General features: G+C 35.4%; 1 protein-coding gene across 4 annotated transcripts in view; it reads left to right on the forward strand.

The window, feature by feature from the left end:
• The window catches only part of SPOCK3 (SPARC (osteonectin), cwcv and kazal like domains proteoglycan 3), a gene marked incomplete at both ends in the record, with an annotated part of 299,287 nt that extends 289,698 nt beyond the window's left edge, over positions 1-9,589 (forward strand). For all 4 annotated transcript variants that reach the window (XM_084231677.1, XM_084231678.1, XM_084231680.1 and 1 more), the window contains 3 exons: positions 4,126-4,188; positions 7,532-7,669; positions 9,417-9,589. In XM_084231677.1, the coding sequence (XP_084087803.1) occupies positions 4,126-4,188; positions 7,532-7,669; positions 9,417-9,589 (374 nt within the window). The remainder of the gene's footprint in view (positions 1-4,125; positions 4,189-7,531; positions 7,670-9,416) is intronic.
• Between the last annotated feature and the right edge of the window lie 15,189 nt (positions 9,590-24,778).

A 24,778-nucleotide genomic window follows, 5' to 3' on the forward strand; every position in this document is an offset into this window, starting at 1 on the left:
ACTTTGTTTAAAGTAATGTGGACTATCTTAGAGTAACTATAGAGAGAGAAATAGAAAGAGGAGAAAGAAAATAGTGTAGAATGTGGAGTCATTAATTTATTAATCCAGGTTGATCAAGTTGCAATCAAGACTACAATGTTGGGAATATCTGAAAAATAATGTCTTTAATATCTTTCAAACACGTAAAATTAATTTTAATTTCAAAAGTTTAATTTCATTTAATTTCAAAATGCAGTTGAGAGTACCAAGTTTCAGGCAATTAAAATACTTGCAGGGAAAATACCCCAAGGGAAAATGTGTCTGAATTTTAATGCAAATGAAAGTTTTTTCTATGACTAATTTTCTAAAATCATTACATTTAAGCAATACAAAATGAATATGATTGTGCTTTGTATAACTATTATTTTAAGTAAATATGAAAAATGTGAGTAGGAGGGATATTACACTGGGATTTCGTTTATCTTAGGTATTAATGACTTACTTTCATAAAAGTGTATTTTATGCCTCTACTTTAAAAAATAAATTATTTGCTGCTATTTTATTTAAAGTCCTGTTTTGTAAGTACAGGAAAAAAAAATGAAAACTAACATTTATTCATGCCCATCTAGGAAGATCAAATACCTAAAAGCATTTATCACTCAAATTACCCTGTTTGAAAACTTTGCTCCCATTACAAGACTTCACATTACAAAATGAGTACAGGAAGTGAATTTGAAATGAATGTCCTTGATTTCTGTCTCCAAGTAGTTTTAATTCTATTTTAAGAGTATGGAGGAGGGCCTCCCTGATGGCGCAAGGGGTTGAGTCTCAGCACATGAAGCTATCCACAGCCACTGCAGCAGTTCCATCTGGCCAGGGAGTTGCATCTGGCCACATGGCGAGCAGACCTCTGCTGTCTCACCTGCTGCTCCCCTCAGCAGTGAATTTCAGTTAATTCAGCTGTTCTGCTCCCCACTTTGTCTCTGGTGAATCCGCCCACCCCCAGCACCTCCAGCCTACATCCCAGCTCTTATATGCATAAATAAATAAAATAGATCTTAAAAAAAAAGAATTTGCAAGATAATTCAATATAAAATGCGAAGAGACATCACTGTGCATCTTGTTGACTAATGCTATTAGGTACAGGTAACATCATCAAGTGTTATGTAATCAACAATATATCCAATAGTTTTTCCTAAGGACTACAATAAAAATAGATGGCATTTTTAGAGATTAATTGTACATTTAATCTGCAAGAAGAGTATCAAAGTATGGGTCACCTGTATTAATTACAAAAAAGAGATTTCTCCTATGTATTGAAAGGCATTAAAAACACAGAATTTTGTTCTTTGGTATTATATTAGAATTTTCCCTGGCAGAAATATTCAAGTATGTCCATTCTGTAAATGACTATATGACTAATAAGTACTGAGAGGAAGTGGAAATAAGGGGAGTGGCTTACTGCAAGAAAGTAAGAGGACTTCCCTGCTATACAAGATCAGGGCACCCTTCATAAAAGAGGGGAGGGTGATGTCCCTTAGGAGCTGTGCAGTCCACAGTGTGGGCACCCGTGAGCTGCTAATTTAGAGATTCATTCATAAGCTTCTATAATGTCCAATTTTTTTGTCGTTTTGACTCTATATTGCCTATATGTATATATGATGACTAATAAATGTATACCCTATAATTGAATAGTACGACTATAGGAAAAGCACATTTGTATGTATGTAACTATTGTGAACTTATAGGTATTTATTTATATATTTTTCCCAATGACATTTTTTATTCAATTCAAAATTGTGCAGGGAAAATAAAACGCATTATTATCATTGTATTGAAAATCATCAATTTAAAATGTGTCAATAGCCCAAATATAGTAGTTTGAATTTTTAAATCCAGAATGAGAAACAGTGAACAATAATATTTAAAAATAACATTTTTTTAATTTAACTAGTAAAAATTTTTCGTTCTTCTCTTTTGCTGGATTTTCTAACATTTAGGAAAATTGCTTGTAAATTCTGTGAAATATTAAATTTTATATTTGTTAGTGATTCATGATTCTTAAAAATTTAATAACATAAAACCATATTTTCCAAAAAGTTAGAACATTATTTTTTAAAGATTTTTTTTTATTATTTATGCATACAAGAACTTGGGTATAGGCTACATGTGTGGGGCTGTGAGAGGATTCACCAGAGACAGAGTAGGGAGCAGGACAGACTGATCTACTGAAATATACTGCTGAGGGGAGTAGCAGGTGAGTCAGGAGAGGTCTGCTGTGCCATGTGGGTCAGCTCCCTGGCCAAGGATCGAACTCCTGCCACAGTGGCTGGCGATAGCTTGATAGTGCTAAGACTTTAACCCCCTGTGCCACCAGGGAGGCCCCACTCCCAAAATTAAATTAGGGGATGCTATATCTGTGTTTATATCCTCAGCTAACTATTCATAGTCTGATTATGTTCAATCCTTCATGTAATAATCCGGTTCCCAACCTTTCGCTTAGATCATCTCTTTGCAAGTGAGTTGAAAATATAGGTGATATCTCAATTAAGCACTCCAAACATACCTAAAGTAAAGGTCACATAGTGCTGCCTTACATAATACAAAAAAACATTTTGGAATAAAATGGTATGTGTTAACAACCTAATCTTTCATGGGTCCCCTCTTAATCTTAAAATATACAGAGCTTCCCCTATACAGAGCTAGTAGGATTGGTACTTACAGTATATTCAGTGAGGATACTAATCAAGACTCAGACTAAATGTACCTAGATTTTCAGGTGTTCCATTCATGACCATATTGGAAGAATTGCCTTCGCTATTGCATTGAAACTCAGCTAGAATCTTTCATATTGATTCCATTGTCATACTTGGGGCCCAGCAGATTTTACAATGTCTCTTTTATAAGCTGATGTTATGCAACTTGATGTCATTTTTTTAAATATGTAATATAAGAGGCTACCAAGATTATTAGGAAAAATAAAGGGATTAATTGGACCAAAATGAAGTAGAACAATAAAGTAATTATTGAGGCTCTTCAAACAAGTCACATTTTCTTCTCATTTTAGATTCCTCAAGAAATCTCAAGGAATCTAAAATAGACCTTACACACTAAACATAAATATAAATATATTAAGCAATTTGCCTCATTTCCTCATTATACTTTTTTACTTACATGAAAATTTGATTATTAAATATGGCATTGCTATACTAAGTACCTTTAAATTATTTGAATATATCTTGCTTTTCCCAAAAAAGTTGTAGTATAGAAAAATAGGTACTAGTTTGTTTTTTTTGCTGTTTCAATAGTTCATGATATATTTATATAGCAAATATTAATTCAAGTATTTAGAATATGATTTTAAAATATATGAAACCCTCAGTTAAAAATAAAAAATATAAAAATAAATTAAAGTTTCCAAATAAGAATACAAATTACTTATAAATATGTATATATAATATATAAGAATATATAGTAGTAATATAAGCCAAACTATATTATGTCCCTTTAGAATTGTACAATTCTAAAATGTTCTCTTTTAAGATGTTTTATCAGAAATTATAATGTATATGGTCCTATTTTCAAGTTATATATATATATATAAAACTATTTTCAAGTTTTTATATATATATAAGTATATATATATGTATATATACTTATTTGGTGAAACTATAATTTGGGTGAAACTATAAAGCCTAAAGTCTGTCAACATTATTCAGCATAAAAATTTATAACATAAAGTGGGGAAAAAACATTAAATTTTTCATAATTACTTTTTTAATGCAAGCTACTTCTCTATCATAGAAACTTTTAAATGAAGAAAAAACAATCAGTTTATTGCTTGGGCATATTTACATCGCTGAATTGATTGACCTCTTAAAATTGAATGATAAGAAGTATTTTTCCATCCTATAAGGATTTTATATCATTCTCTTTTTTTCATCCAGTTTATTTTGAAGAAAATCATGATAATTTATTATTAATAATTAGGAAAGTATTCCTTTATTATATGCATGTATCTCCATAGATAGACCACCTAATATGTTTTTATGTCTCTTCTAAAGTCATGTAAAATTCAGTAGCATAGACATTATACTCTCTTCGTTTAACTATAATCCTTGTAGTAACATTTTAATGTCATTGCAGACCCACCTTGCCAGACGGAGCTCAGCAATATTCACAAGCGGCAAGGGGTGAAGAAGCTCCTAGGTGAGTAATAGATCATTCTTCTGAAGCCTTTATTGCTTACATAAATAACCCCAGGGAAACAGCAACATAAAATCAATATTAATCCAACAAAGATAGACTACACTAAATTTCAGCAACAAAATTTATGAAGTTTTTGAAAGCTGTTAAACTTACTTTTATTATCTTACCTATTGAAAGATATTATGTCTATTTTATTACCCTAATATAATGTTCATCTTGAAAGTTAAGTAAAAAAGAGATTTCAACAATACTAAAATTAAAGCATCAGCAGAAATTCAGTTCCAAATCTATGATTAACAATTCATGAATTGATTATATGTTTGTGTACATATATACATATGTATCGCTTCTCAGCCTTCTGGCTAAATCAAGTGTAGTACATATATAGATATATGTATGTGTGTGTGTGTGTGTGTGTGTGTGTGTGTGTGTGTGTGTGGAAACAGTGAGAGAGACCACGTCCTCAGGGAAACTGTTTAAACAGTTTAGTGTTTGACATAAGCAATCAATCTGTTAGCTAGAGAGATGACACATAGACAGTTTCAGATTTTACCCCATATTTTGAAATATTAGAATGTTTAGCTATCAATAAATAATTTAAGTATTATGGATGCTATTTTGTCTATTCTTATAAACACAATTTGTAGGTGAGCTATTTGGAATAATTTTCAATTTTAAAAAATTTACAAATATAGTTTCCATATATCCTTTACCCAGCCTCCCCTAAAGTTTACATTATACACGATTCAAATACCATTTATATTTGTTAAATCAAAAGTATTTACACTGTTATAAACTATGAATTAAGTTTCAGACTTTCTTTAGATTTCACTAGTCTTTCCACCTGGGTCCTTACTTATTTTAGGGTTCAATGCAGTATATCACATATATACAATGTTTTATTCATATATATTAATGCCCTTATATATTTCAAGGCACATTTTTTAAAGATTTATTTATTTATACATACAAGAACTGGGGTACAGGCCAGAGTTGTGGGGGGGTGAGAGGATTCACCAAAGACAAAGTAGGGAACAAAACAGGCAGCTCTACTGAAATGCACTGCTGAGGGGAGCAGCAGGCGAATCAGGAGAGGTCTGCTGCGCCATGTGGGTTGTTCCCTGGCCAGGGATCGAACTCATGCTGCAGTGGCTATGGATAGCTTCATAGGTTGGTTCTTAACCCCTTGCACCACCAGGGAGGCCCCTCAAGGCACATAATTTTATGATATTTCTGGATTTTTTACTGTGTATTACACCTTCATATGCTATCTTGACAATTACAATATTGCATGTCAGATGAGAAAATTTTTCACATTCAAAATCCATAGTTCAAAATTAAAAGGATAATTTTTATAAATCATTGTTTAGAGTGAAGCATAAAGACAAAAGCTACAATGTGTTTAATTTCTTTTAACTCTTTTTTCAAGATGCATACCATATTGCATCTCACAAGTGGAAATAATATATCCATGCATGGATTTGTTTCCACAAATCAAAGTTTAACCCTAGAAAATGGAAAAAGTAAGATTTAATTGAAATATATATTTACCTTTATTGCTTTTTTCTTGAGGTAATATCGATGTACAACAATGTATGTGATTCAGAGGCATAGGACCACACCTTACCAGATGCTCATCACCTCACCACACCCAACACCAATGACCTCAAGGTCTATGGCCACTGTTAGTAGTTACAGAGACCTACTAAAATTCAAGCTGCATTTATGTGAGCTCACAAAAATTGAAAACATATTTAGTGTCCATTTTGAAGGAGTCACTTTTATTATTCTTACATAAAGTCATCATTCTTATATAAAGTCATCATGAGACAGTTCTGAGTGCTATAAATAATTCCTCTACTTGGATCAGAGGACACTTACCTGAAAATCTCCCACTTGTTATATAGGAGTCTGATGTCCTAAGTCCCAGTTTGTAGGTTCAGTCTGGGTAATGTCTTCGGTTCTAGCATAATTTTTAATAATGTCCTTTTGCTTTCATATTGCACTTGCATGAAGGATGCATTAAATGATCACACTAACTTTACATTATAAAATGTTATGTCAAAGGTTCCATATCAAAGTAGATGTTTTAAGTGGTAGTGATAAGAAAAATTGAATATTTTCCTTATTTTGCTGGCCTTAAATATGAAGATGCTCTTGAGTTTTTCTTATGGGTGCTATTCTATTTACCTCACTGAAAAACAACTTGTCCAAATATACAAACAAATTGTAATTTTTAAACTAAACTGCATATATATAAGAATACTGAAACTTTTAAAGGAGTAACATTATGACCTTATATTGTTATAATATTAGGTGAAAGAGTCTCATTCTATTTATTCACTATTCAGTCTTTTTTTTTTCCCCCACCAAATAGCTATAGCATCTGGTCACTGAAAAAAAAAGTCAAACAAGTAAATTTTTTTCTGATTTCCATAGAGCTTTCATTCTAGTGTTAGAATTTTTACTGAAGAATGTGAAGTCACTTCTAAATTATTAATGAAACAGCTATTATTAGCATTGAGCCAAGTAATATGTAAATTATTATAGATATAAAAATATCTCTCATCCACTGGACTGGGAATTTGATTCAAGACAGACTACACACAAACATACACACAACTCCACATCACACATAGACACACGAACACATACTGGCAGAAGTATATCAGAGTTCTTCCATCATGAATTGGTCTTCTTCTTTTTTTTTTTTTGTGGGACCCATGCCTGTGGCTGGGGATCGAACTGGTGCTGCAGAGGCTGCAGGCAGCCTCGCAACCCAGCGCTCAACCACGAGGGGAGGACCATCATCATGAATAGGTCTTATATTAAAAAGTGACAGTAAAATCAAGTCTTAGAATGGAAAAGGAATCCCATGATATAAAAGATCTGCAAGGAGATGAAGCAGCATTTCATCTAGGAGAAACAGTTAACTTGATGTGGAAGAAGACTGGAATATGTGAACTGAAATTTTAGGAACTGAAAATAGAAGGTTGGAAATGAAGAGACAGCGGAGGATCTGATGTGCTAGGTTTTGTGGTCTGCAGGAGCTGAAATGTATGACATGAATCAGATTCTCAGTCTATCATGCCTCAGAAATGGTGCCCTGTGCTGAGTGAGAAATAAAAAGACAGTAACTTTGCTTATCAAAAGAAATGTGAGCAGACGAATATGACAATATCCAACTGCGATAGCTTTGATTTACCTGCTCTGTACTATGTGCACCACTAGTACTTAGCCTGGACTGGGCACTGCACATGCAAGTACTTTGAGTGAATTAATACAAATTTTATGGCCATCAAAAAAGGCACACAAATTATTGTGTGTGTGTTTCATCTCACAGGACAGTACATCCCCCTCTGTGATGAAGATGGTTACTACAAGCCAACACAATGCCATGGCAGTGTTGGGCAGTGCTGGTGCGTTGACAGATATGGAAATGAAGTCATGGGATCCAGAACAAATGGTGTTGCAGACTGTGGTAAGGAGAAGAGTTACTTAAGAATTTCTCAGGCATGGTTTTGAGTACTTAGGCATCTCAATCATTTGTTCAAGCACTGATGAGGACTACTCTATGGCTGAGAATGCACTGAGGGGTGATGAAAGATTCACTCATAATAAAAGTTCATATAAACATAATTCTTACTTCAGATCTTGAGAGGATGCTCTATGCCTCCTGTTTTCCTCTGGGTTAAGGCAGACCTTTGTCATCCATTCTATTCCTAGTGTGTGCCCTCTCCAATATGGAAATGTGTGTGACACCTTTAGATTATTGACCTATGGGTTCTATAGTCTTGCCTCCCAAAGGAAAACTAAACTTTTTTTTTTAGAGGCATGTTTTTATTTATTTGTTTGTTTGTTTGTTTTGTTTATACATGCACTGGGTACAGTCAGAAGCGCGGGAGGGTGAGAGAATTCACCAGAGACAGAGCAGGGAGCAGAGCAGGCAGAAGAACCCAAGTACACTGCTGAGGGGAGCAGCGGGCGGCAGGAGAGGTCTAGCGTGCCATGTGGGACCCTCCTCTGGTGGCCGGGGAGCAGCCGGGGACTGAACCGGCGCCGCAGAGGCCACGGGCAGCTTTGCAACCCAGCGCTCTACCGCTGCGCCACCGGGGAGGCCCGGAAAACTAAACTTTTTAAAGTGAAGGTTTATATTATATATATCTGTATATATGTATATATAGATATATACATATATATATCTGTACTATGTGTATATATATATCTGTACTATATATCTGTACTATATATATTTTATATATATATACATATATATAAAATAAAAAATAAAATGAAGGTTCATAAAATATATATAAATATTAAAAATAAAGTGAAGGTTTTATAAATTACAACTAATTTAGCATGTTACATTTATTTTAAAAGAGTAAAAATATAGTTTATTTGAAAGAGAATTATAATTAATATTCTAATTGTTTTATAAGCTTACATATATATCTTAAAATAAGACAATAAATTTGAACAGAATATACATGCAATTTAAAGTTCTAAATATAGCATCTGTTTGTTTCATAAAATAATTTTTCAGAATGCAAGCTTAATTTTTTTGTTTGTACTATGGAGATTTTCACTACAGATGCCACCTAGCTACACACACACACACACACACACACCTCCTTGACTCATAGACCCCTACTCAAACTTCAAAATTCGAAACACTGCATCTCTCTAACCATTCTTCTGTGGTCTCACTTCCTTCTGAATTTATAATGAATGTTTCTTTGATTATAAGGATCCAGGTGTTCATCTGGGGTTACCCATATAAACCAGGATAATTGCCTCATTACAAAGTCCTTCACTTCATTATTTCTACAAAGTCATTTTTACCTTGCAGGGTTACATATTCACAAGTTTCATTGATTAGGAAGTGGCAATCTTTGGAGAGCAATTGTTTTGCCTACCAAAATAGTAGAAGAAAATTTTTAAGTGCTTTGTAGAATTCTAAGTTTGATATGGACTTCTATTAAAAAAGGTCTAAAATTAATATTACTAAATGGAAATCTAGTGTATCAAATCTTAGTTATGAGTCTGTTTTCTAGCACATAAATATCAAGAAAAGATAGAGAATGGATTTGTCTTCGTGTTGGTAAATAAACTAAAGGCCAAACTAAATTTTACTAAATTTATCAATATTTATCAGAATTTTAGTTCCCTCAGAAATTATCCTACTGCTTCATCAGGTAACATTAATATTTATTTTTTTATCCAAGCTATCGATTTTGAGATCTCTGGAGATTTCGCCAGTGGGGATTTCCATGAATGGACTGATGATGAGGATAATGAAGAGGATATTATGAATGATGAAGATGAAATTGAAGATGATGATGATGAAGATGAAGGGGATGATGATGATGATGGTGATGACCACGATGGATACATTTGATTGAGGAGAGCTGAGATCAATAAATTCTACATTTCTATCATTTACAAAGTAATAGCCTATTAAAAATTACCTTCTGGTCCAAATACAAAATGATTCTAAAATTCACATATATTTTGTATAATTAATACAAATATTGCAGCTAAAGTCATAGAACTTTATGTTTAAATAACAATCATTTACTTTGAGTTTTTATATGCCTTATGGAAACAGAAAACATATATGGAGTCTAGCCAGATTAAAGAAAGTTATGAAGAGCTATGGAACTAAACAGATTATCATAAGAACAAACTGACATTAATATTCCACAAATAAAACAACCAGTGCTTGAGATCATATATGTTATTTTTCTGTGATATAGTCTATGTTAAATTTGTAATAACTTCTTCGTGACCTGGTGGGCCCCAAGGATTTTACAAAATTATGCATGATCTTAATTACAATTCTAAAGTCACATCGCCCCAAACCTAGACTGAGTTCAAGGTAAGTGAGGGATACCACGGGTAAGGAAAACAAAGTGACAATTGTAGAGTCCTCCATCGTGTTTACATTGGTAGTGAGGTTCTTAATATGAGATTATTCTGGGTATGATAGGATATTCTACAAAATGGCCAATATGGAAAACCATGGATTCTGAAAATTAAAAACTTAGTTGTCCTTTCTAATTTTTATTTTAATTTGGATGGTGGTCTCATGTAGATTTTGTTTTATTCTTAAACAGCATGATTTCTTTACCTTCCTAGGTTTATCTTTCTGACCAGCAACTTTGGGTACAGAATTTAAAGTAGGAAAACAAAGGGAAAGACTCATTTAAATCATATTTTCAGGAAAAGTTTGTCATGTGCCCCAATGTTAAATTTTAAAATCATATTTAATTTTATATTTTATATAAAATTTTGCATTTAATATTAGAATTATACCATTTTTGTTACTAGTGTCAAAACTTAGAGAACGTATTGTATGGTGCCTTGCAAAATAGAAATAGAAAGGTTTAGCATGCATACCAATATAGGATATTAGGCAATATATAAGCACACCTAATTAACAAATTAATGCCAGTAAAGGTACTGCTGCTGGAATGAAGAAAATGGAATATGTTTATTTTTTTTCTATTGTTACATAATTGCCATGTGGACTTGTTTATGATTATTGTGTAGAGTAGCATTAAAAATTTAACTGTAACAAAAATTATTTTAATTGCTGTACTTAAGTTGGCATGTTAATTACTTGAGTAGCTTTTTGGCACATCATCATTTTAAGTATATCAGACCTATGGTTTTGTGCCCATAATAAAAATGGAAAAAACTGTTGAATGTTACACATTGGTATCTTAGTTTATACAGTGGGTCAACTGGATTCCCAATATACAATTCACTGAAAGTAAAATTGGTGGATTACTTTCCATTTTATTTGTATACACTAAAAAAAGAATCTTGACTGTTGACTTTATGTAATATTTAAAGTATAATGCATTTTCTTTTTTACTGTTTATGTATAGTTTACAAAATAAAAGATCTTGTAACCAAATCAAATGGCTCCTTAATGCTTTTCTAAGTTATCAGTAGCAATGTGAAGAGTTCTTATTCTATTGAAATGCCTTCAAATTTTAGGGAGTACATCACAAACTAGCTAGGAAAGGTTTTGAAATTTTTGAATTTTAATGTCAGGGCTCTGGCATTTGGATACTGTTTCCCAGATATGTTAAAAGTGACTTTTTGCAGGATGGTTTTCATGTTTTTCTTTTGTCATTATATTGCAAAGTAGATAATTTTCTTTGTTGAGGGTGATATATTTAAACTCAATGGTATCATTGCTAAAATATTTAGCTAAATTTCTATAGCAACAGCATTTCTAGAGTGATGGAATAACCTCAGCTGCTTAGTAAATGTACAAGAATCACAAAATGTAAAGTGGATTGGTTGGAAAATAGGACAAAAAGCAAATTATATATTAGAGGTTTAGTAAATTAAAGTAATAAATTCAGTGGTTTTGAAAATTAAGCTAATTTTTCAATAAGTATCATGTTTCAGAGTTCTAGGGAAGCAACCAATTCAATAGAAAATATAAAGTAAAAACTATGTTATTAAAAATTATACATATGAAGTATGTGTGTAAAACTGCTTGTATGTGTATAAAATATACTCATGATATATATTAGGTCTCTTTATCACAATTTTTAATATTTTGAGTCAATGCAATTATTTATTTCAAAGTATAAATATTGAGCACCTACTATACCAGACACTACTTTAGGCATTATAGTTTCATTGATGAACAAAACTATCATGAAGTTAATATTCTAGTGTGGAGGATAATCAACTTATTTCCTAACCCTTAACATAATGTAATTGCATTCACCATTGGAAGAAATATATCAAGACTGTCTCCTACATTTAACCTGAATTAAAGGTGATGTGCTTTGAAATCTATAAAAGAATCCTTGATACAAACTCCAATTTTTAGAGGAACACTTTTGTTAAAAAGAATCAAACTACCCCAACATGTTCTGCCTTAAGTTGAATTCAGAATCATAGGCGTTAATTTATACTACGGGTTGGGTTATATTTTAAACCTTGTTTCTACTGAGTTATTATAGGGAGTAAATATACAAGTTAAAAGCAACAGGACATTCTGTATCACAACAAAATAAAGTTTAAACTCTTCATAGAAAAAGAGTAGAAGCACACCAGTAAAATAGTCAATGTCCCTAGCATGTCAAAAATTTGATATGGAAATTTATTAATGCCTTTTTTTGTGTTTATCTAGCATGATAATTTGGATATACTATATAGGGGGGAACAAGCTAAATTAAAAACAAACCATTTTAATTTGATCAAAAGAACATGTGGCCTAAGGCAAACCTTTTATTTCTGACATTCTTTTAATAGAATAAAATCAATCAAGACAAAACATCAAATTCTTTAGAATTACCTAATTAACTGTAAAATAGGTATTGAGTACTCTCTGTATAAATATATTTTATAAATTTTCATTTTATAATAAGAAGATATGAAAAGTAACTCAATATAAACATTGATCCACATATACACTAGTCATAGTTTATTTAGAATGGATTTAGAAAGTTTCATAAATATTTGTTTTGAAACAAATATCTTGATTACATTTTTTTTGCGGGGGGGCGCTAAAATGAATGACACCTTGGTTGTATGCTGTATGGTATGTAATACAGGATTCAATACTTAGTCTACTCTGGGCCTCCCCAGTGGTGCAGAGGGTTGAGCACTGCACTTTGAAGCTGTCTGCTGCCTCTACAGCGTGGGTTCAAATCCTAGACAGCCAGGGAGAGACCCACATGGTATGGCAGACCTCTCCTGCCTCACCGGCTGCTCTCCTCAGTAGTCTCTTTGGTCCATCTGCCTATTCTGCTCCCTGCTCTGTCTCTGGTGAATTATCTCACCCTGCCATGCCTCTGGCCTGTACCCCAGTTCTTGTATAAATAAATAAATCTTTTTTAAAACAAAGAAATGAAGATTTATTAAAAAAAAAAAAACTTAGTCTACTTTGTGACAACCCTGTTAGGTGGGGGAAGGTAATAAGAACGGGGACTACCTAAAGCAAACCAAATACTGACACTCTTCTACATGATGAATGAAATATATTGGATCATATCATCGATTTCTCAGATGCAGTGAAAATAAACACAGAAATCTAGAATATATACAATGGTACAAATATATAATAAATTCTAATGAGATCCCTGTAGTTTATTATTTTCAACATTACTTTAAAGCAAATAGCTGATATTGAGAGTAATAGCATATAAAAACATTTTCACTCATCTTACTATACATTTTAATATAGAATAATATATTTTTTACTTCTATGTGTTAAAAATATTCTTGAATTGTAATTTGACTTTATAAAGCTATTTTCAATAGTTGAGTCAATGGCTCTTTAAAGAGAACATCTTTATTATTAGCTGTACAATACGTATGTCACAGCTCCTGGAATAAGTCAATTTGGAATAGTCTTGGAATAATCACTATTTTCTTTCCCTAATTGTATATGAGTTTCTGCCATTTTTTGTATTACCTAATGTCTCTTTTACTTAGTTACTAAGTGCCTCAATAAAAAAAAAATTACCAAGTAAAATTAATATAAAATACTGTGAAACATGATTTAAAATGACAAAATGAAAAATCATAAGTTTAGAAAATGAAAAAAATATCAGTCTGTTCACCCTTTCACTCCCACACTTAACTCTTTCAAATACATCCATGGGGAAATTATTTTAATGTATTTTTAATGATCAATCACCCTATCACTCTTTAAACACCTAAGTCACACAGCTGGATTTGAAGTCTATACTTCTTACCTTTCTCATCAATCAAGTAGCTTAATGTACTTACCCTGGCAGATTGAAATGATGTTATATGAAGTAGATATTTAAGACAGGTGCTTTGTGTGAATCTCATAACAGGAGTCCATTAAATGTTATTTTTTCTAAGTCTTTAAAATAGGTTTGCAAGAGATCTTGCTGAAGGTTTCAAGATATGCTGATAAAATTAGCTTCTCTTTAAAACATTATTAACACTCAGTCAAACACATTATCCAATTTATAATATCTTCATATACTAATTGGGAACAATAAAAGATGCTACACCATAAGATCATTGTGAATAAAAATGAATTAATGCGTAGTGTCTGAAACAGGAAATACAAAGTAAATTCAATGAGTAGCATTACTTATAGTGACATGGCATAGAAAATCATCTTAAAAAATGAAAAGATCAAATCCAAACCCAAGCTATCTGTCATAAGTATTTCTTCATTTTTGAATTGGTACTTTTCAAGACTAACATGAACTAGTATTTGTGCATTTACTGCATGTACCATACATGCTAAAAACATTTAATCTATAAATGGGGAGAAATGTACATTTATGCTATTAGTGGCAAAGTTTAATATAATAGAAATCACTAGTACTCACCATTGCTTAGTTCTCCTTTCCTTCTTTTCATGAGGCATTTTCCTATTTTTTTCCTTCACAGTCAAATTGGGATGAGAAGTTCTGGCAAATGATACAGTGAGCTGGAGTAACGTGTGCAGTGTTTGATATTCAGGTATCATAAACTTTAAAGGCATGTGAAATTCAACAGTGATAGAGCCATAACCTTAACCATGTTTTCTATTTTTGCTAGTTATTTCACTGCTATTTACTTTGGCATTTAAAATGACAACTATACAATCCAGTGCCTATTCTTACAGACCACACAAACCCATAACATATTTGGAAAGCATCTCATATCCATCTAAAATGAAGCAGAGCACTTATAAATTAATTTAGTTGATTTATGAAATGTATTTGCATGATAGAACAGGAACTGCAGCTTCTGGAGTCAGAATTCCTAATCTCATACTGGTATTGCTTTGTGTCATTGGGCGAGCTATTAACTTCGCTATAGCTCTTTCTTCAGCCATAGAATGATAATAATATTAGGATTTACTTTGTAAATCTATGATGGTTCTTTGGTGAGAATCCTACTCAAATATCTAGGTTTTAAAAAATAAAAATAACTGCTATTATTATATTATGTTATTATATTATTTTATTATTATATTATAGTGTATTATATTATTATAACTGTTATTATTTAAAATAATAACATATAAAAGAGGGGAAGTAAAATGTTATAAACCATGGCTACTCTAACCCAACACCATGTTACTTGCATTGCAGGCTGTATGATTTTGGAGGAGTTACTTAACATCTCTGTGGTTTAAGTTTTTCCTCAGTAAAATAGGTATGGCGGATTGTGCCTGAGTATTACAAGCCTACTTCATGTAAAAGTCCTTACAATAGCGTTGTGCAGTGTAGGGTAAATGGTTTTTCAGGCTTTTCTGCCCTCCCACCATTAGGATTGTCCTGCCTGATGGGGCACCTGCAGTTGTTACATTGTTGTTAACTGACTTATTTACCTCTGTGGGCCATGGGAGGAGTATTGAGAGAGTCACAAAAGAAGCACAAGTAGGGGAGAAGCAGGAGAGAGAAGGGGAGAAAGAAGGCCAGAGTGAGGACCTGTCGACCTCCTGACCCCTCCCCCCTCCCCCCTGGCACCCCTGCCTGCTGTGTACCTGGTTGCTGCTCTACATGTAACAGCTCATTAAAAGCCTTAGAAAGCCACCAAGGGCCTCAGGACTCTCCTTTACCCGTCTGCCAGATCATAGATAACCTGCTCAGTGGCCCTCCCTGCCTCTACCATGCAGTTAGCACTGTATAATAGTTATTATTAATAGTAGAAAGAAAAAGAAATCAATATACTAATCATTATTTTTAAATCTATCATATTTTTAAGATGGGAATACAGATATTGTTATCCTTATCTTTACTGTTAGGAAACTATTCTACAGAAATCAGGTGCCCTCTGATCAGACTTCAATATAGAAATTAAGTTTTAAATTTGCAGTGTCAACTCAATGCATTTCAAATTAACTTGCTTTTTATCTTTCATAAGTGTTCTTTCTTAAAATGTACATTCTGGGCCTCCCCTGGTGGCGCAGCGGTTGAGCGCTGGGCTGAGAAGCTGCCTGCAGCCTCTGCAGCGCTGGTTCTATCCCCCGCCACCAGGCGAGGGTCCCACACGGCGCGCAGACCTCTCCTGCCGCCCGCTGCTCCCCTCAGCAGTGTACTTCGGTCCTTCTGCCTGCTCTGCTCCCCGCCCTGGCTCTGGTGAATTCTCTCACCCTCCCGTGCTTCTGACTGTACCCAGTGCTTGTATAAATAAATAAATAAATCTTAAAAAAAAAAAGTACCTTATATATAAGGTTTAACATTTAAAACATTGATAATGTAGAATTTAAGATGTCCTACATACAAGAGTAGGTTCTTAAATATTGTTTTTTAGCCCCTTCAGGACAAACTGTGTTAGTGTCAGAGTGAAAGAGAAGCAATAATTAGACACTATAAATCTGTTACAAGGTTTAGCAGAAGTTGCAGCAAAATGTCATTTCAAAATTATTACAATAAAAAAGCAAAAAATTTATGAACAATATACCTTAAACTTTAAAACTAATTTAGCTTGTGTTTGGGGAGGAACAAGTAAAAACAGAACCATGGAAGTGACAATATGATCCTCAAAGAGCTGCAAAAGTATAAATCTGTGACATAAACCATTTTACATTTGTCTGAAATTTCAAAGCTCTTATTTTCTTATATTAAATATTAGTATGAAAATAGGGCATTTTGGGTAAGTTATTTTAGTTTAATTTAGTCAGATACAGTTTTTCCTGATGTGACATGTAAACTTCCTTTTTAATTTTTTTTTTTTAGGATAATGTGTTCCAGGTGTTTATCATTCCCACTCCAAATAACATACCTTTTCAGAACCAATTTGACCATCTGGACAAAAAGAGATAAAAGTTGGCAGAAAATGCCTTCCCCTACCAGATTTTTTGTGCGGAAATTAACTTAATGAGTAGAAGCCTTAATATAGGCCTCACTTTCTTGTTATAAAGCAAATGATAGTCAAATAAGTTATAAATGTGTGTGTATTTTATATATAGACGAGAGAGAGAGAGAGAGAGTGAGAGAGAGAGAGAATTTGGCAAAAACATACCCTTAACTTTATTTTAGGGTTGGTCAAGTCAGTCATGTAAATACTGGACAATTGAGAACACTGATTTATTAATTAAAAGGTTTATTTGGTATCAGCTTTATAATCATAGGAGTAATGAGTATCTATGTTGATCTCATTTTAGTTTCTAGAATTTGTGATTATTTCGAATAAACTATTATTTTCCACGTCAGTGTGTGTGCGTTCTGGGATTTTTTTTTTGCATTAAAGTAACATTTCAGTTTCACAGTTTCAGGTGTCTGTCATTGAGAATCAACATGGTTATGAACTCCATTAAATTCACTGCTCAAAGTCTTAATCAACAGTATGGTAAAGGATAAATTTGGTCTCATTTTAATTGGAACGTCCTAAAAGGGCCACTCATCAAAAAAACTGCATTGTCGCAATTTAAAGTAAGAAGGAACAAAGAGAGTTAACTGGATTAAGCATGTTCTGCACACAGGTAGCCCCTGTTTTTGGAAAGCTGTCTTGGTGTGTAGTGGCAGGACAGGGACAGAGCAGGTTTCTAGGCTCCAAGCAGACAGGCGGGTAAAGGAGAGTCCTGGAGCCCTCAGTGGGTTTTTCAGGCTTTTATTGAGCTGTTACATATAGAGCAGCGACCAGGTACACAGCAGGCAGGGGTGCCTGGGTCCTGGAGGCCAGCATGCCTCTAAGCCCCCAGCAAGTCTTCACTTTGGGCTTCTCTCTGGTTCTTTGTCCCCTTCTCTCTCCTGCTTCTTCTCCTGCTTCTGCTTCTCTTGGTGACTATCTCTCAATACTCTCCACTGACCCACAGAAATAAAGGAGACAATATGCAATAATGTAACAACTGCAGGTGCCCCATCAGGCAGGGCAATCCTAAAGGTGGGAGGCAGAAAAGGCTGAAAAACATTTACCAAACCATTCACCCTACATGGTGTCACTTCACTTTTATGAAAGACCTGCAATTTGGTTTTTTTTTTAATTATTTATTTATTTAATAGAGGCATGCTTTTATTTATTTATTTGTTTGTTTGTTTTGTTTACACATGCACTGGGTACAGTCAGAGGTGCAGGAGGGTGAGAGAATTCACCAGAGCCAGAGCGGGGAGCAGAGCAGGCAGAAGGACCGAAGTACACTGCTGAGGGGAGCAGCGGGCGGCAGGAGAGGTCTGCGCGCCATGTGGGACCCTCCTCTGGTGGCAGGGAGCAGCCGGGGATCGAACCGGCGCCACAGAGGCTGCGGGCAGCTTCGCAACCCAGCGCTCAACCGCTGCGCCACTGGGGAGGCCCAAGACCTGCAATTTGTACCGGTTTTCTGAGAGCCTGTAGGGTAAGGAAAAATATCAGGCTTTTCTGCCCGCCCGCCATCAGAATACATGAGGGAACCCTGTGATCCTGAATGCATGTCTGATGGCAGGCACCTGGAGTGGGTACACCTGGGCTAAGACTGTGCTTTTAAGGGCGGCGTCACGGGGACGCCAATAGAAGCAGCAGCAGAAGCCGAAAGAGAAGCTGAGAGAGGAGCAGAGCCATAGAAAGAAGCAGAGAACGCCAGAGAGCCCAGAGAGAGTGAGGATTTGCTGGGGGCTGAGAGGCCTGCCAGCCTCCCAGCCCCCTGGCACCCCTGCCTGCCATATGCCTGGTGAACCCCAATAAAAGACCTGCAAAAAACCACTGAGGACTCTGACTCCTCCTTTACCTGGTCTGCTAGATCAGAAAACCCGCACTGTGGCCAATTCCTGCCCTTTACAGGGCCAAAGAGAAAGTTTGCTTACGACAAAGGCGGAAAGCAAATCACACCTGCGCCTGTATGAGTTTTGCAACAACAGCTGTGCACACCTGTAACTGCAGCGAGAGGACAGGGCCCGCAAGCTTCCTCCAGGAACCACCAGGAGCATCTCGGCATCAAGCCACCACAGCTTTGAGTCCTGTCTGTGAGCATCCCCCCCTCCCCTTATCTTGATTTATTTTGTGCTTCATTAGCAAGATTGTGTCCTAAAGTATCACAAAAGCCGAGGAGAGCTCATGAAGTAAGTAAAGTTGTCCAGGAACTATGCATGAAGCACTTGCTCGAGATGTTTGCTTGGTTTAACCGTGCTGCAATGATTGCAGGAAAAGTATGACTTTCACTTGAAAAGGCATCTAGCTTTTGAGCTCTTTGTGTGCCTAGAAAAAATTGTGTGTTAGAAAAATGTGTGGGGCTTTGCAGACAAGCAAAGTGCCATATGTCAAGTCTTCCTCGCAGCCAGGCAGCCAGAGCAGACGGCAAACCTTGACCTTCAAAAGCAACATGTAGGAGGCAGAAATAAAATAAGATGTAGCTGCTGTGATCTACCTGCTGTGATGGATTCAGAGGATGTTGAGATGTCACTAGATGACTTTCTTGCTTTCCCTGCACCCCAGACTCCTGTACTTCGGGCACCCCAACTTCAAACTACTGAGTCTACTCACCACCACCCCCACTTCACCTGCTTCTAGAGTCTTCATTGCTTCTTGTATTTGGTAAGTGAAACTACACTTTACAAACATTATTTCTTCCTTATATAGGCCATGTTTTATCAGATATTTCCTGCTTTATATTGTATGTTGGTGTTGTTTTAGATTTTATGTGTTATTTCCTATTATTTGGTAGATTATTTTTGGGAGACTGGGAATCCTCAAAATTAATAGCAGTTGCTCATTCACCTTATGCCATTTCAGCTTAGGGTAAGTTTCAAAGGAATGTTCTACTTCAGGTAGCAGGAAATCCTGTTCACACTGGGCATTTAACATTTAGCATTCAACATTTGAATTATTCCAAGGTCATTTTTTTCTGTGATAACTCATGCTTCTCAGCAGATGAGAATAAATCGTTAGTGACTTGTAAGGGAACCTAACCATTCACCCGTTATCCAATTTCAAAATAACTTCACAAGTTATCTCTTCTATTTTGAGACATTTTCATTTATGTTTTAATCTCACATTATGAAGAAAATTACAAATGAGTGTCAAGAAAACCTTGGCAAATATCCCTGAAGGGTGTTGAGTGGGGTAGCAAACTACTGCCAACAGTTTGTAGTTGTGTTTATAATTATCTCTAATGGGAAGTGACTTCATGACCTGTGTTAGCTGGGTAACCTATTCTCTAGGGCAGTTATGAAGTAGTTGTGCCAGAATCTGATCCAGAATCTTGCAAGAGGAAAACACAATCCATGTTGCACTAGGGTATGTCCTTCCCCAGGTGTCTGTAATCTGAACCTCTTTAATGCCAGGATAGACACAGTTGTGTCTTATCAGCAAACAACCTGACTGCCTTGTAGAGCCCCAGGCAGGCTAATTGTAGCTCTGGATTTTGGTGGGGCTCCAATCAAAGGGCAGTTCAGTTAAAACATGGTCTAGATGTACTGTGAGGGAGAATGGTTAAACATTTATAAATATCACCATCTCTTTTAATTTACCATGCTGAAGGGGAAAAAAGACAAATAATGAGGTTCAAAATGAAAATTAAATTTTTATAATAGGTCTTGCATGCTGTTGCAGTAGTAACCACTAAAACATATAACATCTCCACTTATCACTTTCAAAGGGCATTCCTACGGCATTATTTCTGGAGGAATTATGGATCTGGCCACCCCCAGAATTATAATGTCCCATGTGTCATCTGTGTCTCCCACTTCTTTGGTTCTTCTTTCTGACTTCTGGAAATAAAAGTGATACATTGAAGGTGAGAAAATACAAATCAGTCTCCTTGTCAGTGCTCAGACAAGAAGAGGTTAATAATAGATATAATTAATCTGGGTAAATTACATTGAAGTTAATTAACTTTTTCATGGTCTTTTGTGCTTCTGGCCAATTGAGCAGGCCTGGGGTGCCTCAGTCAGCCCAGCCTCTAACACAGATGAATATACTGAGCGCAAACCAGCACTTGTCACTGCTCTACCTGCTGGGAATCTGAAGGATGGACTCAAGGGCCCTGGTCCCAGGCTTAGGAAAGGGCTCTTGGGAGCCTCCGATCAAGCCTGAAAAGAGACTCCACAAGCACCGATGATGAGGGAGGCAAGGAGTCAGCATTTATTGATTGATTATGAAAAAGCAAGGAAAGAGAGCTCTGGGGAGACCTCTTTGGACCTGAGAGTGACTCTTGAGGTGCCAGGACTAGGCGTCTATATAGGTTTTAGAGCTGGGTGTTGAGAACAGTGGAATTAAACTTTATTGGCTGAGAAAACAAGGTGCATGGACTTCGCTAAAGTCCATGTGTCTGTCCGAGTGTGGTCCATTTCTTGTTGCCAATTGTGAGCACTAATTGGCTGCAGCTCGGGGTCGTGCAGGGCTTGTGAACACCTCATGGGTGACTAGCTCATGGAGATGGTGTGCCCACAGCATCATTCTATCCTGGTCTGTTGTCAAGGTTTGTAAAGAGATAGCTCAGCAGTGCCCAGGCTGGGCAAAGGCTAAGTTTCTGGAGTCAGAGCAGGAGGCAGAATAATTGTTCTATGTGATCAAGTCTCATATGTCTCTTAAATCCAGCAATCTCAGAAATATCCCAAGGTGGACATGTCTCCTTCTCACTTACATTTCCTCTTGCTCTTTTCTACTCTTTTTCTGTAACGTGTTAGAAAACATGACTCAGTTTTCAAAGTACATACAACAGAAATGGTTATGGTCACTAATACACACACCATCTCCTATGCCCACACACGTGAAATGAAGGAAGATAACCAAACACTTACTTGTGTTTAAAAGAGAACCAACTTTTTAAGTTCTCATTCTTCCTTTCACTGAATGCACAATAAGCAAAATTATATGGAATGTAATTACACTTGGAAAGTTGTTTATCAATTTTAACATGTTCAAAACCAATTATGCTCTAGGTTCTATCTGAGGTGTGCGGGCGCTGAAGGATCCTTTAATGATGTCTTCCTTGCACGAGCAACCCATAAACAAATTGCTGCTGCCTTACAAGCACATTAATTTCTGATGTAGGAGGAAGTTTCTTTTTTGACAGAGCAGAGCTTATAGTCCAAGCATTACCACCTGCTTAATCATAAAAGCACATGATGTGATATAATTGAGTTCTAGGTTAACTCCTTTATAAATTTAATGAGTAAGTCAATGAGGATTAAAGGAAAATGCTGAGTGATTATTTTATCTTTTTACATAAAAGCTTATGAAATAAAATTGTTGGTAAATTAGTTACTAAACCTATGTAACAGTTGTTCTAGTATAATGATGTGGATTGTCTGACTTCTATAATTCATAAAAACAGGTGTTTATCTGGAAATGTTAATGCACTTACCATAACCTTGGAGTCTATTTTCAAATAGAATTACATTTGGCAAATTTAGGAAAATAATATTTAATCCATTTTCTTAGGGAAATTGGGGACTTTAGATATTACAAGAAAAGAGAATATTTTCAAGCAAATAAAAGTGATCAAATGTCAGCTCAAGACTCGTGTGAGCTTTGAATTCTATCCCAAGAACTACTGTCTCTTTTTACACTTAGCTTGCTACTTGTCTAATTTTGATGATGGGGTTTAACCCCCTGTCTCATAGAATTTACTATATTAAAATTTAACTATTATTTGCATATCAGTCTCTTAAATGGGGAGACAAGTGTATTCTGCTTTAAATTTCAGCAATGAAAACAGTCACTGTATGCAGAAAATGTGTTAGGAATGAAATTTATAGACAGAGAGCAAGCAGCTCAAATAGCAAAAGGAATGTGAGGGAGGATGGGTTGGAAGTGACCCAGAGCTTGGATGGTTGGGGAAGGGCTGGCAACTGAAGCAATTACAGGAAGGCAAGTCCCATAGTGGCTAGAGCCTGGAAGAGCATTTGTGGAGAGTTGTATAACTTCGGTCCAAGTCTGGAGAGTTAGAAAAATGTTAATGGGAAGCCAAATTTTTAAAACTACAAGTGTACTTTAAAAAGGAGTGTTGGGCCTCCCTGGCGGCGCAAGGGGTTAAGCACCGCGCTATGAAGCAATCCACAGCATGTGTAGCACGGATTTGATCCCCAGCTGGCCAGAGAGAAACCCACATACCATACCGAGGCAGACCTCTCCTATCTTGCCCGCTGCTCCCCTCAGCAGTGTATTTCAGTCTGCCTGTTCTGCTCCCCACTCTGTCTCTGGTGAATCCTCTCACCCCCTGCATCTCTGACCTGTACCCCAGCTCTTGTATGCATAAATAAATAAATATTAAAAAAATAAAAGAGTGTTATGATAACTGCACAGGAAGGGGAGAATCCTATACTTGTGATTTACAAACCATGTAAACCAAGATTACCTCATTAAAAAAACAATAATAATGAATATTGTTGGTATGTTTCATCAGTAGAGATTTGGTAAATAGAAAAGGAACTATATACTTATGCCACACAGTAAGCCTTTAACAGTGATTTTTGATATACTCAAATATATTCTAGTATTTCTGATGTACTCAAGTATGTCTCAGTGCTAAATCACTGGAAGAATCAGTAGGCAGTCCATTTTGAAGGCTTCTGTATTCATTGACAGTTTCAATACTTTTCACTTATTATACAGCTCAGGGAAAAGAATTAACTCAGTTTCAGACCATTACTTTATACTTAATTAATACTTAGTAAGCAAATATTAGACTAACTCCAACTATCTCCAGTAAATATTATATTTTTGCCCATAATATCCTCAAATGACTAAAATGTCATACTCAGGCCAAACATTTTCCTGAAAGAGTACTCAATTGGTTTGATTATGTGGGCTGGAAATAACCAAACTCAAAGTACTATAAACAAAAAGGGAAGTTACTGCATTTTATAATTTGTGGTACAGTATGCCCCAGTTTATAAATATGTAACCATCTTTTAGGGCACTGTTTCCCTTTCGCATGTTCTGCTTTCCTTTGTATTTATTTTGTATAAAATGAGGTCATCTTGTGCTGTTACAAATATCTCTTTATAGTAGTGTTATTGTCAGCTTGGTAATCAAGCAGTAAATGCAAGCCTTTTTTCTCTGAAAGTTAGCAGGAATAATCCAGATAGTCTCTGAATTCCCTGAGGTTTTTGGAACCATCACTTTCAACCAGGGCAATGTGGCATTCTCGTAGGTTCTGCTGGTTTGTGTACCTACCTGTCATGTCAGAGTGTGATCAATCCATTTGCATGAAGGAAATGTAAGCAATTCTCCAAAAAATAAGTAAAAGTTTTGTAGAAGGAAGTTTGGCTTGCCTGAGAGATTGAGGGATCACAGGTATTTTTTTTTTAATAGGGATACATCGTGTAGACATGATTTTTTACTGTCTGTTCTCATAAGGCTTTTGAGTTCAAAGAAAATGTAGAGCACATTATTGCAGCTAATTCCTCCTGCTTTGTGTCCATCTCCTCATGCAAGCGCATCCGTCTTTCAGCCTGGACCCTCTTCCCCCAATTCTTGCCCTTATAGACCTATATACAAGGCTCCAAATTGTCTACCATGTTGTAAAATTCTATCAAATGTGATATATTCTTTTGGTGAGGCTATAATGAAATGGGCACTTACATGCTTTGATGATGGCAGTGCAAACTGGCAGGAATTTTGCAATATCTAACAAAACTACTCATCTAATTACCTTCTCACCATCAATCCCATTTCTAACAATCTAGGAAGATACATTAAAAAGTTCTAAAATAACTTCCAA

This window comes from Talpa europaea (genome assembly GCF_964194135.1).
Source record: "Talpa europaea genome assembly, chromosome: 4".
Taxonomy (NCBI): Eukaryota; Metazoa; Chordata; class Mammalia; order Eulipotyphla; family Talpidae; genus Talpa; species Talpa europaea.